The 14,944-nt window shown below is 40.6% G+C and overlaps 1 protein-coding gene across 1 annotated transcript in view; it reads right to left on the bottom strand.

Annotated features, from left to right (window-relative positions):
• The window catches only part of TCERG1L (transcription elongation regulator 1 like), a 326,897-nt gene that overhangs the window by 220,812 nt on the left and 91,141 nt on the right, over positions 1-14,944 (bottom strand). The window contains exon 4 of the mRNA XM_069753902.1: positions 2,839-3,036. Coding sequence (XP_069610003.1) covers positions 2,839-3,036 — 198 coding nt within the window. The remainder of the gene's footprint in view (positions 1-2,838; positions 3,037-14,944) is intronic.

Genomic DNA, 14,944 nt, shown 5'->3' with positions numbered 1-14,944 from the left:
CAAGTCTTTTTTTCTTTAATTATTTTTTTACATACTTTGCTGGAGTTTACTGTACATGTATTTTTTAAAATAAATAAATAAATAATTGAAAAAAAAATGGCATGGTGTTCCCCATCATTTTTTTTTCCAGATGAGTGAAATCTGAAAGCTGAGGAATGGTGTTATTCTAGGAAGAGGCCAATAACCATGAAGCTTCTCAGTCTATTAGTCAATGAACTCCAGTCACCTTTTAAGTCAGCTCTCGGCACTGAAGTTGAGTTCTCAGGCTCAGTTCAGTGTCTCCTGGATTCATGGCTGAGTAGTCGCATCATGCCACCACTCAGCTATGCAATCCAGATGTAGTAGAGTTGGAGCACATCGTAGGACATATGGATTATACTTGAACACGTAAGGAATATGGCATTTTATTATTTTTAATTTTACAGAATTGAATAGGTCAAAGAGGGTGGGGAGTGTTTATTTTAAATAATGGACTTTACTCTGTGTATGTTTTTATTACATTTAACTATGGGGTTAGTAATGGTGGTATCTCATAGATGCCTCCTCATTGATAACCTGTGGGCTTGATTTAATCTGACATTACAAAACTGACATCAACCCCACAAATATTGCCCCACATGCAACTGCACCAGGGCAAAGCTCTAGAATTTGTGTATCCAATAGATGCCCATTTCTGGGGAGTCTGGGGGCTGCTACAGTATCCATTGCCCTTCTCAGTCTGAGAATATCAGCCCCCAGCTGTCTGCTATAACTTGGCTGGTTGTCAAAAATGAGGGGACCCACAAAGTTTGTTTTATTGTTTATTTAAAAAATGTAAGAAAAAGGGCATGAGGCCCCTCTATTTTTGATAACCAGTCAATATAAAGCCAACAGTTGAAGGCTGCGGTATGTAGCTGTCAGCTTTACTTTCACTGGTTATCACAAATAGAGCATACTGCACGTAATATTTTTTTAGCCAGGGAGTCCTGGCCAATCACAACCATGTCAATACTTGTCATGGCTGTGATTGAGCCAGAAGTGCCCACACCAGCAAACCTTGTTGACTGGCTGCTCTGCAGCCTTTCAACAAACTTTGTTGAGTATGCCAAACCTGAAGAGCAGCGTGGACTTCCTGGAGAAGTTTGTGTTTGGGGTCCGTGCATGGCCACTAGGTGTTCTGTATTGACCCCAAACTTTACCGATTGGGTTAGCGCATCTGTAGTTATTCATTAACCAATGAGAAGCTTTACAGTTTTATAAAACACTTTCGGTATCGATTTATTATGGTTTTCATAGTAAAATTGCTCACATTTGTACATGGATGTATAATGCTTGTAATTCTTGTCTCATACACTGGTTATATAAATGAGCTGCACTGATTAATATCCATTAGAGATGAGTGAGTGTGATGAAATTTGATTCACTAGATTAGCTTGAATTTGCTATGGGAAATTCGACATAAATCAAATTTATTAGGTAAATGTAAAACACCTGTGTGTCCGTCATATATGTGCTCGTTAGAAGTCACATTATTGGTGATGGTTCCGTAGCTATAAGCTAAGCTCCTGTGTGTCCGTTGCATGATCAGGACAGATTTTTATCTAAGATGTAAGCAAAAAGTGTTTATATGAGATGACTGCAAGAAGAGATCATGAAAAACTGATATGGAAAATGTCTAACTTTTAAGAATAACATTGAAAGGGGTTTTCTTTTCCGACTTCAGAAACCCCTTACCGTAAGTGCAGTTGGTTTTATTTAAAAAAAACTTTCCTTACTCTCCCTCCCAGGGTCCAGTGCTGAGTTTTCACTTCTGCTAAGAGGGACGGGGCGGCTTGTGAGCAGGTCGCTTCTTGGTTTCTCTGGCTCAGAGCAGGAAGATACAACTCTGCCTACAGTCCCACCCCAGGGCACGAGCATACCATTAACCGAAAACTTCGAACATTGATTACAAAAGAACCACAACATGGATTCCTTCACCCCGGGTATCATTTTTATCAGTGTAATAGCACCAACCAGAAAATGCTATTAGTTTGCTTAGCAAAATCCTGCTGACAGGTTTCACTTTTAAGTAGTTTCTTTTCCTGATGCCATAGGAGAAGGAAGGTTCGGAGGGTCTAATGCAGATTTTATTTGTTGGCTTTTGTTTTTTACTCTTGCACATGACTGGATGTTTTGTGGAAAAGTACGCTGCAGAGATATGTTAATCAATTCAAGGTGAAGGCCGCAATATCCTAACTAATAGCCGAGGTTCGGTGGAGACATCAGTTGGACCAAAATGTCTCAGTTCTTACTCTCATTAAGATACTGATCATTTGTGATCTTTTTACTTATGAAAAACTTGGTTGCCTATTTAAATGTGGAGATATTATATAGGTACTACAATCTGCATAAGTATCAAAACAGCTCCTGACTAAAACTAAATTCAAGCAAAAAGACTGAAACAAAGGTCTGTTAAAAAAAATTCATTATAAGTAATTAAAATACAAATTCATGAATTAATACAAAAGAACAAGGTAGCTCAAAAACTAGGACACATAATGAGCTAGAGAAGTAACATGTCTAGTATTATCAGTAAATAGCGCTGTGTAAATACGATAATTGCAAAACTGTTTAATAATCACAACGTACAATATAAAATAGTTAAATGTATACTAAATAATAGCAACAAGGAGAAAATACAGTGGTAAAACAGTTAAGGTAATATTAAATGACATATATGACTGCTATCTGTCCATGTATCCTATCGACATAATTCATGTTTCGCCCTGCATTGTCAGGGGGCACAAGTAGTAAGAGTGATCTACATCAAGATACACATCCAAGCCATTTCATAGTATAGAATATAATGAAAAAACTTACCAGGCAGCTGAGAGGCTAGAAGCGGTATCTTGATTGGCGATATTGTCAACATATGATAGGGTGAAGCCAAAGCTGGAGACAACCCTTGTAATGATTTCGATTCAATGCCCATTAATGGTGTGGGAGGCACAGTCATGGCACCAACAATAGCAATAGAAGGGTTATCGTTGACTGGCTTAATTCCATTCTGGCAACTACCTGTAAGCATATTAGAATACAATGTAAATAGGATGCACTGTCTTAATATAAAGTATGACAATACAATAAATGTACATACAGATCTATGCTCATTACTTTGCTTATTGATGGTTTTCAGGAAGAAGTTAATATTTCTATGATTAAGGGTTACTGCCAACATGAAAAGTTATCACCTATCCACAGTATATGTGGATGTCCATCAGCTGAGACCCTAACTGATTCTGAGAACAGGTCTATGCATGACTTGTTGGAATGAAGTGGTGGCCATGCATGTGTGCCATTGTTCCATTTATTGTCTAAAAGTTTGCCAAAGAAAGCCAAGTATAGTGCTTGGCATTTTCCAACAATACCAAAGCCAATGAATGTGCACAATGATGTGTATAAGCACCACAGTCACACTTCTTTCAGATTGATTAAGGTCCCTGTGGTCAGAACTCCATTGATCACAAGATGGTCAGATATCCTGCATATAGGGAATTAAATTTAAGGTTAAGAATACAAGTTGAAAAAGAGAAAAAAAAAGAATTACAAATGATATAAGCAAATACAGATGATATAAGATATAAGCTATACATTGGATGGTGCCCTGTGCTATACATTCTGTTGGTACTGCCCCATATTGTGTGCTGCAATACAGAGTACAAATGCAGTATCTATACCATATAATGTCATATTACCATCATCATACAGTGCGGTTAATCTCAATTAACGTTCAGGGAGCCGATCACGTGTCACACTGTAGTCAATCAGTGGCTTTAGCAGTATTATTGATGAGGCCAGTGATTGGTCACAGCTGTCATATTCTTAGCTCAGCTGCCATATATAGGACCTGGAAAACCTAGACTTGAGATATGGGTGCAACCAATCCCACCCAAGCTCTTTTGGTCACTCCTAAAATCCGGACCCAAAATAAGGTCCCAATAAAGAAAACCTCTCAGAAACCTGTTGTTGCTAGAGCCTTTATCTCCCGCAGTTACATCACTGAGGTAAACCACCTAGGTGACAAATACCTACCATCTAGAACTTTGCCACCTGCTTACCTACAAAGGTTATTGTTAACCTTACACCTTTTGTATGCATACTCAGGCATTGACCAACAACTGAACATGTGGTGACCAGAATAATACATATGGCCAGAAACTTATTGGCTTAAAGAGGACAAAATTTCTCATGTAAGGCTAGCTTCACACTAGCATTCGGCAGGGCTGTGGACGGCAGCCTTCTTCCCCTGTGAAGCCCCGCCCACTGCCGTGCCTCTTCCTTCAGCTCCGCCTCTTTCCGAATGCGTTCTGCGTACCCTATCTTTAACATTGGGTATACAGGCCATGCGGATGCCTCCGCATGCATCAATTTGAAGCTGCGCCGACCACAACAAAATCCTAACATGTTGCTTTTGACACAGGTCAGCGCAGCATCAAGACGACGCATGCGGAGGCATCCGCATACATCCGCATGGCCTGCGTACACAATGTTAAAGATAGGGTACGCAGGATGCATGCCGACGTAGGCAGAGCTGAAGGCAGAGGCGCTACACTGGGAAAGGCTTAACGGAAGAAGGCTTTCATCCGCAGCCCTGCCGAACGCTAGTGTGAAGCCTGCCTTAAACTGGACATATTGCATAATAGTAGCTTCCTTTTTTCGAAATTCCCTATCTCCATTGCAGAGATATTAGTAGTCAAATATTTGGCACCTTATGAGTTAATGTTAGGTAAGTCCAAGGGGGTGTTATTAAATAGTTGTCACTGGGGACATGTACTGCTTCTCCCTGTATGACACTGACCAATCGTAAGCTGGCAAGAACATAGGAGTGAAGAAGGACCGGTGATGAGGTCGTCAGGTTCACATGACCGGAGTCCACAGATGCTGCCAACCGTAGTGTGCAGCCTAAATAAGCCCTAAAGATGTTACTCAGAATAGAAGTGTGGAGCTTTTAAGCACACACTTCTGTCAGGTGTTATACTGTACGTCTTCAGGGATAATGTAGGCTGCTTACTCCAGCTGGCAGGACCTGAAAAAAGAAATAATTGGTTTATATCAATGGAGAAGTTTATGGAAGAAGTTTCATATGCCAGCCTTAATGAGGGGCATGCATGAATAAGATAGCTTAATTCATTAATAGGCTGATACCACATAATGAATTTGGCACATCTTCTCAGTGGCGTGCGCCTCTATGTGCTTGGCCAGACACCTTACTCCAGCAAAATAATGAAATCAAAGTAGTGGAGTAACATTTCTTGTCCAAGAAACATTGCCCATTTTCATAAATTTGATGGGATCAGGCAGCGATCACTGGTGTCACCAGCAACACTGGACATGTTGTTCATCTCGAAGATCAGCCCATAGCATAGTCTAAGTTAGTGGTTATTTTTTAAAGATGAATTCTGACACATATTTCAATATAATTCATCTTGAATATTATTTGTCATTCCACATTTTCCAAGGCGATAATGCCACACTGAAACAGTAGAAAATGTAAAATGTTCTCCATTAGGAAGATGAGTGGAGCAAATCCTAAACTGTACAAGGATAAATAGACAATCGCAGTAGGTTCATTGTTAGATTTTTAATGAGCCAGTCCCTGCAAGTTCTGGCAGCCATACATGAGAGGGAGCATATGGATTTTCTGAAAAGAACTCAGATTTGTTATAGCATGCAGAGGGAGAAATGACTATCTAAAATGGCGCCATAATGTATGTCGCTGGAACATATGTGAAACTATGTGAGCTTCACTGTGAGAGAATGACATCCTATCTCATCTTGGAAAGCTTGTAAAACGTGAGCCGCAGTAAGAAAACATTGCTAGCTGGAACTGCTGGAAGCATAATGTAGGTCAATGGCAGCTACAATTACAAGTTTGTACGGAATATCACTCCTTTCTATCACTTAGTTAACTGGCGATCACATATAACAATCAACTAGGGCTTTGTTCACAAAATAAGTCTTGCTTATGCCTGAAGCTTGAGTATCGTCTTGTTTTTACCATTTTTTTTCACTGGATTCTACCAGAATTCTTCAGAAGTCAATTACATTCAACAGGATTTCTTGTGTAATACAGCACCACGATAATGTGATTGTTCACTGCTACACTTTAGGATATAATTAGTTGACTTTTTTTACCCCAGGGCAGTGGTTGTCATGGTACAACTACCACTTAGGGCTCTTTCATACATCTGATTTTTCCACGTAAGAGAAAAATGCACCAATTATTCTGATCAGAGTGTGAGCTGTGTGTCATCAGTTTGTGTCGTACGTGAAGAAATAAAAAAATAGTTGTTAGGTGTCGAGTTCCTGCCGCTGCACAGGGGGAATCTCGAACCACCTCCGTTGCAGTCTCCCACTCTTCTCCAGCCGCAGTTGAGCCTGCTCAGCGGAGACGTCGGTCCCAGCGTCTGGCTCAGGCAGATACTGTGCACTTGGTTACTGCTGATCTTCCAGGCTCAGCCATTGTAACCAGCACTGTTTTGCGGCAAGCAGATGCTCCTGGGACTAAGTCCTGCTTTTCCGCTACTGAGCATGCCCAAGAGACGACCTCTCATTGGAGGTCGGGGCTCACATGCTCAGGTCCTGAAGCAGTTCCTATTGGACCACTAGGACGGTCCTGGAGAGCTTTCTCTAGAAAAGGTTCGCATGGCCGCACGGCCATGCGCTAGTAACAACCTATGTTTATGAGCTTAGCTACCTTGTGGTCTGTGTCTGCATGTGCTCAGGGTTGGCTGTATAGCCACTAGAATTCCTGCACCTCCGGAGAGGGGTTTGTGTGTGTGAATTTAGGGCTGGCGTATAGCCACTAGAATTCCGGCACCTCCGGAGAGGAGTTATTTGTGTGCTATGCTGACTGTGTGACCACTGTATGCTATCTGCTCTGTTATTGAGCTGTGATCCTCTGTGAAGTTAGCAGGGCACAGCGTTATCCTAATCCCAGCAACTCTGTGAAGCAACAGAGTTCACTCCTATACAGACCGGGTGATGGAACCCGTGTCTATTCAGGTGTTGTACCGCCATATAGTGCTGCCATTTACTAGCAGCAGGTTCCACTCCTGCGCGGTGGACCCCGGGCTACGAACGCACCTATATTACCTCAATATTTACTCGGTGCATTCCACCAGCCCTAACAACAGTTTATCTACTTTGTCCATTCTTACAGTCTGAAAATCAATATGTTTTAAGGACACTTTAAGTTGCATTACTGATTTTGATCCGAAATTCGGATCAAAGCCGACATTTCTCCACGATCTTCCTTGCTTTTAAAAAATGACGGACATGTGAATGGCCCCATAGACTATTATGAATGAACTAGATTGTGGCCCGATTCTAACGCATCGGGTATTCTAGAATATGCATGTCCCCGTAGTATATGGACAATGATGATTCCAGAATTCGCGGCAGACTGTGCCCGTCACTGATTGGTCGAGGCAACCTTTATGACATCATCGTCGCCATGGCAACCATTATGACATCTACGTCGATACTGTGCCCATCGCTGAATCAGAAACGTGGGATTTCTACGTCCTTTATGACATCATCGTCGCTGTGCCCGTTGCTGATTGGTCGAGGCCTGGCGGCCTCGACCAATCAGAGACGCGGGATATCTACGTCCTTTATGACATCATCGTTGCTGTGCTCGTCGCTGACCAATCAGAGACGCGGGATTTCTACGTCGATGCTGTGCCCGTCGCTGATTGGTCGAGGCCTGGCGGCCTCGACCAATCAGAGAGGTGGGATTTCCAGGACAGACAGACAGGAAGACAGACAGACAGACAGACGATTCTAACGCATCGGGTATTCTAGAATATGCATGTCCCTGTAATATATGGACAATGATGATTCCAGAATTCGCGGCAGACTGTGCCCGTCACTGATTGGTCGAGGCAACCTTTATGACATCATCGTCGCCATGGCAACCATTATGACATCTACGTCGATACTGTGCCCGTCGCTGAATCAGAAACGTGAGATGTCTACGTCCTTTATGACATCATCGTCGCTGTGCCCGTTGCTGATTGGTCGAGGCCTGGCGGCCTCTCCAATCAGAGACACGGGATTTCTACGTCGATGCTGTGCCGGTCTCTGATTGGTCGAGGCCTGGCGGCCTCGACCAATCAGAGAGCCGGGATTTCCAGGACAGACAGACAGACAGACAGACAGACAGATGGAAAAACCCTTAGACAATTATATATATAGATAATAATAATAATAATTTTATTTATATAGCGCCAACATATTCCGCAGCGCTTTACAAATTATAGAGGGGACTTGTACAGACAATAGACATTACAGCATAACAGAAATACAGTTCAAAACAGATACCAGGAGGAGTGAGGGCCCTGCTCGCAAGCTTACAAACTATGGGGAAAAGGGGAGACACGAGAGGTGGATGGTAACAATTGCTTTAGTTATTCGGACCAGCTATAGTGTAAGGCTCAGGTGTTCATGTAAAGCTGCATGAACCAGTTACCTGCCTAAGTATGTAGCAGTACAGACACAGAGGGCTAATACTGCATAAAGTGTTTGAGAACATGATGCGAGGAACCTTTTTTTTTTTTTTTTTTTTTTTTATTATAAATAGGCCACACAGGGATCGTTAGGTTAATGCATTGAGGCGGTAGGCCAGTCTGAACAAATGAGTTTTTAGGGCACGCTTAAAACTGTGGGGATTGGGGATTAATCGTATTAACCTAGGTAGTGCATTCCAAAGAATCGGCGCAGCACGTGTAAAGTCTTGGAGACGGGAGTGGGAGGTTCTGATTATTGAGGATGCTAACCTGAGGTCATTAGTGGAGCGGAGGGCACGGGTAGGGTGGTAGACTGATACCAGGGAGGAGATGTAGGGTGGTGCTGAGCCATGGAGTGCTTTGTGGATGAGGGTAGTAGTTTTGTACTGGATTCTGGAGTGGATGGGTAGCCAGTGTAATGACTGGCACAGGGTAGAGGGTAGGGTCACCTTGATGTGGTGGGATGGCTTTTAGGCTTTTTTGATCAAAATTATGTTAAAGTAGTACCCAATATCATTTTCATACATGATTGTTATTTATTTATTTATTGCAGGGTACCGTATTTGCTTATTTTGTGTTTATCTTAGGTTTTGTCTGTTTAGTGCCCAGTATGAACGTGCAACTTATATTCCAGTTCATCACTTTAGTTTTTTGTTTCAGTGTTATTGCTCTTTGTGCAAATAAGGGTGTAGCCACCCTTTTCCTTAAACTGGACATTACATTTATGTAGTTCCCCATGGCTGGGTGTCCATTAGCTGGGTCACAGTCCTTCTTAGCCATTATTCACTACACTTGACATATGGTAAGGTTTTAACATTAGAGGTTAGAACCGTCCTGAATAGGGTCACCAGGATGGCTTTTAATTTTATTTTTAATCAAAATTATGTTAGCTAAGCATTTTATTTTATTTTATTATTTATTATTTTATTATTATTATTTTATTATTTATATTATTTACAACCTTTACTACAAAAAGATGCCCACTTTTAATTTTATTTTTAATCAAAATTATGTTAGCTAAACATTTTATATTATTTTATTATTTATTATTTTATTATTTATATTATTTACAACCTTTACTACAAAAAGATGCCCGCTTACAATCCATTTTTCCAGACCCCCCTCTACTGTGTTTTAGGCAGCACCCCAAATCTAAGAAGCATCATTGTCAGAAGCTCCCTGTCCTCTCCAACAGCTGCAGGAACCTTTCCTTGCAATCAGAAAAAATGTAAAACCTGTCCATTTATAATGACCACGGACAAGATAAAGATCCCCAATTCACATCAGGACTGCAAGATACCAGGTACTTTCAGCTGCATCACATCTAATGGGGTGTACTTAATTATTTGTACTAAATGTCCAACTGGGGGTCTGTATTTGGGGAGACAGGGCAAAAGCTTAGAACAAGAATGAATTCTCACCCCCACACAATAAGAGAAAAAAGAATGGATCTACCTTTGGCAATACATTTTTGTCTCCCAAATCATAACATTATGGACATGAAATTACTTGTGTTAAAAGGTAGCTTCAAATCTAAGAGACACAGAAGAGTCTGGGAATATAAACTGATGACGACCTTTGACAACCTTAATGCAGGAATGAATGTGTCACACGGATTTATGTCATTTTACATCAACTAAGGAACTTGCCCCTCAGACTATGAGGGGTCATCACAACAGAGACCCTAATCAGAGGACAATAAAACATTCCTTATCTAAGAACTGGCCCAATATTTATGGACATAACTGTTTGTCACTCATGATAATTCTGCTTCATGTCACCTGTCTTATCCATGGTTTTTCCTTTTTTTTCTGTGCTATGTTGTGCATAAATATGTGATTCTTCAGAATTTCTTTTAGTCTTTGCCTGATGAAGAGACCTGTGTAGTGTCGAAAGCTTGCGATTTGTTACTATCTTTTCAGTTAGTCATTAAAAGGTATCAACCACTGAGGACTCTCAATTCTAAATATTATTTTAATGCACTTTTGCTATTTATTCATTTACTCCAGGGTATTTACTTATTTTATTTTTATCTTAGGTTCTAATACAATTATGAGTGCTATCCGTGAAAATTATAGATATAATTTGTACATGAAAATTGGGTATGTGAATTTGTCCTCAGAGACTGTAGTATAATGGTCCATATACACCTGCCAACCAACAATTTCTAACGACTGCTGATCAGCACCTTATTTGTTGATCGGTAGCCATTTAATAGCCCATTTAGAGACAGACTGTGCTTCAGATGTGCACTGAACGAAAAGTAATAGATCGTTCAATGTACATGGGCGATTATTGTTCTCAGCAGCCCAAGTCCTGTTTACACAGGGCAATGTACTGCCAATAACAAATATCTTTTCATCCAAACTAAGCAATCATTTGACCCAATAAACAAATGTTTAACTAGTTAGGCCGCTTTCACATGTCAGTGGCTCCAGTACGTGTGGTGACAGTTTCCTCATGTACCGGAGACACTGACTCACGTAGACACATTAAAATAAATGTGTCTCTGCAGATGTCAGCGTGCTTTCATAGACCGTGTGTCCGTTTGCAAAACACGGAGACATGTCAGTGTTCGTGGGAGCACACGGATCACACAGACCCATTAAAGTGAATGGGTGCGTGTAAACACGTACCGCTTACGGATGCTGTCCGTGTGCCATCCGTGTGCTGTCCTTGTGCGTTTTTCCTGCCATAGGGTTAAAATTGTAAAAATTGTTGCAATACACGGACACGGACACATGTACAGCAAACGGACAGCACACGGACCCTAAAAACGTACTCACGGACATCACATGGATCCCACACGGATGGCCTACGTGAGCAAACGGACACACGGACATAGATAACTCCGGTACCATTTTCTCCGGTACCGGAACTATCTGGACATGTGAGACTGGCCTTAGGCAGGATTATCGAGAAACACGTGTACCAAAGAAAGCATATTCACGATAATCATGCAGTGTAAATGGACTTTAAAAGTCTGTTGACATTAGCAACACCGATGTCACTCAGCAATGTCTGCCTATCGAGTACATTGTGGACCCAACAGAGACCCATACTCTGGAACAATAATGAGCTCTAGAGACACCCTATTTCAAAATGATTTGGGTACAATTCACAGCAAACCTGTTAGAAATAGCTGAAGAAATATATTTTATATAATGATTGAAACAAAAGTGGACCTGTACATATTCTGTACAGATGGAGGGCGGACTTTTATTTCTGGGTAAAAACATTTAAAATCACTATGACCCAATTACCTTACTGGGAAAAAAAATCTCCTTTTACTATAAAGAATACCTTATTCTGTGGGGTAGAAAGCAATTCTTAAATTAACCCCTTTCTGACCTCGGACGGGATAGTACATCCGAGGTCATAACCCCCGCTTTGATGCGGGCTCCGGCGGTGCCAGGAAATGTCAGCTGTTTTGAACAGCTGACATGTGCCGGCAATAGCGGCAGGTGAACCCATAATGTTATAATTAGTGATGAGCGAATATACTCGTTACTCGAGATTTCTCGAGCATGCTCGGGCATCCTCCGAGTATTTTTTAGTGCTCAGAGTTTTAGTTTTTCTTGCCACAGCTGAATGATTTACATCTCTTAGCCAGCATAAGTACATGTGGGGAATCCCCAGCAACCAGGCAACCCCAACATGTACTTATGCTGGCTATCAGATGTAAATCATTCAGCTGCGGCAAGAAAAACTAAAACTCCGAGCACTAAAATTTACTCGGAGGACCCCCGAGCGTGCTCGAGAAATCTCGAGTAACAAGTATATTGGTTCATCACTAGTTATAATGTTTTCTGTCTTATGCATGATTTACCCAAGTCTATTTTGGCCCATTAATGAGCACTGATGATATAAAAATTGATCCATACTCTTACTGGTCTCTTTATACAGACCAATGAATACTGATGGGAACACCTATCGGTAATATTATCGTTCAATCCCAATAAAGCTCAATATGTTGACAGCACATTCCCTGTTTACATGGGTGAGGGGCAGAGCTTCAAATAATACCATTTGTTATACTGGTAGAAACTAATCAATCACGTGACAGATGAGGGTTTTTGCCCATGTGTCGAGTGATCACCGTCTCATTATTTCGAACACCGATTGTTGGGCCCATCTAAATGCACCTTTGAAAATGCATGGATAAACAACTCTGCCACTTGCTGAACGTAACCCCCCATTGCTTGAACATCCAGGGTGTTATTCTTTTGTATTAGTTTTTCTTTTTTACTATGTGCATTTTATTTCTAATATTATATAAAATTAGTAAAAAAAAATACAGAAGGCAATTTTAAATTGTACAAATAAAACAAAAACCCATGAGAAGAGACATCATCATATTGATACCAAAATTTGTGGTGAGAATAGAAGACCATAGCATCCAGAAGGACTATTAAAAGAGCCTACATTGGGAATATGTGAGCTAACAAATTTTTTTCGTATAGAAAAAAATTAAGAATGCAAATATAATGTAGGCAAATTTTCAGCATTAACAAATTCTGAAAAGTAAAAGGTGGATAAAAGATAAGCTATGATTAGTGATGAGCGAGTATGCTCGTTACTCGAGATTTCTGAGCATGCTCGGGTGATCTCTGAGTATTTTGGGCGTGCTCGGAGAGTTAGTTTGTTTCGCTGCAGCTGCATGATTTGCGGCTGCCAGACCGCTTGAACACATGTGGGCATTCCCTAATAAACAGGCAATCCCCACATGTATTCATGCTGTCTAGCAGCTGCAAACCATGCAGCTATGGCGACACAAACTATATCTCCGAGCAAGCCCAAAATACTTGGAGATCACCCGAGTATGCTCCGAAATCTCAAGTAACGAGCATACTCGCTTATCACTAGTTATGAGCAATAACTTAAGTTCTTATCTGTAGGAGTAATGTTGGAACACTAAGTGCAGGGTTGGTGTGTTGTGGATGATATAAAATTCCAGAGTAAAGGGGAAGCACTAAAGAAGTCGAATATTGGGTTGAATGCAAAGAGATGATTAGTTTACTAATAAAGTTTGTAGACTGATTATAGATTTCGTGTTGGTTTATACTTAAAAATTAATGAAAAAAATATGCAGCGGTAGAGTGAGAGAGAGGGTCCTCGGTTATGATTTCCGTTTGGATTTTGTATAAAATGGGCAGTCAGTGGAGGCAATGACATAGAGGGTAAGTGAAAAGTTAAGACACCTTACATTAATAAAACCAGTGTAATCTTGAAACTGTTAGAATGTACCATACTATTCCTTTCTGTAGGTTTTTGCCAGGAGACCATTTAGATAATTTCATTATTTTAATGGGCAATGAAGGCAGAAAAAAATTCTATGATCTTTCATTCGCCACTCTGAAGAATTGGCTTCTATTATTATCCAGTTAGAATGTATTATATACAATCACAGCTATATATTGTACTAGAGGGTCTAAATGGGATTAGTTAATTAAATGCGGAGTAATAAAGTGTAGAAAAACCCATAGCCAGTCTAAGATATTTTTTATTCAAAAAAGTAACATTAAAGGTTATAGAATTCACCTTTATTTCCCACAGCTATCAATAAACTATAATATTTCTATTCAATCACCCTAATCTCAGTCCTCCTTGACCTTTCTCACTCCCTGCATGTCATCATTCTTTACTGCTGGTCCTTCGTACGATCCTTTTTCCATTTACATAGAATTTCTGTAATTTTTGCCTTTCTCTTTTCCTTGACTGCATTTCTTTCGCCTCTCTATTCATAGAATGCCTTTCTTTTATACAAGTGATTACTAGGGGACACACTGCTTCTCCTCATTGTGGATTTCACCAGTGATCCTTTACAAGAAATCTACTCATTTCACTCACAACTACCAGTCCAGTAACATCATTGTCGCTTTTCTTTTTAAGTAAAGGAAGCATATTGTAACCTATCTAGCCATTAATCAAGACCCACCACGCCATTAGGTTCAATACATTCCTGTACCTTTGTAGTTCCAAGAACTGTTTTCGTAGCAATGCTCTCTGAGAAAGAGAGGTAAATCCCAAACCCTGGCTGTCTAGTGCTATTAGAGGTAGCTACTCTATAAGTCAATCTTGAACTGTTTAACTAGGTGAGACTAATGATTTAGGATCTTTAACGAAACTGTCTCTTGTCTAAAATCAAAAGACACTAATCGGTAAAGAGTTGTTTTGAGGTTCTTGCTCCTTACTAGCGCAGAGCAGGGTATTGGTTGGATGGATGAACTAGTTTTGACAGATGTCTTTTTCTACTTGTGGAGACTTTCAGCTGGGATAAGTAGATAAGCCGTGCTATGCTCACTGGAAACAAAAAAGTTCTCCAAATTAGTTTTCATCAAGGAGAAAGAAAGCTATCTATCTAAGACAATGCACCCGACACACGTTTCATATCAAGTTTCATTGATGGGTGAAGC

This window comes from Ranitomeya imitator, chromosome 2 (assembly GCF_032444005.1).
Source record: "Ranitomeya imitator isolate aRanImi1 chromosome 2, aRanImi1.pri, whole genome shotgun sequence".
In the NCBI taxonomy this organism is placed as follows: Eukaryota; Metazoa; Chordata; class Amphibia; order Anura; family Dendrobatidae; genus Ranitomeya; species Ranitomeya imitator.
The sequence above is the reverse complement of the archived record's forward strand: the minus strand, read 5'-3'. Positions and strand labels throughout refer to the sequence as shown.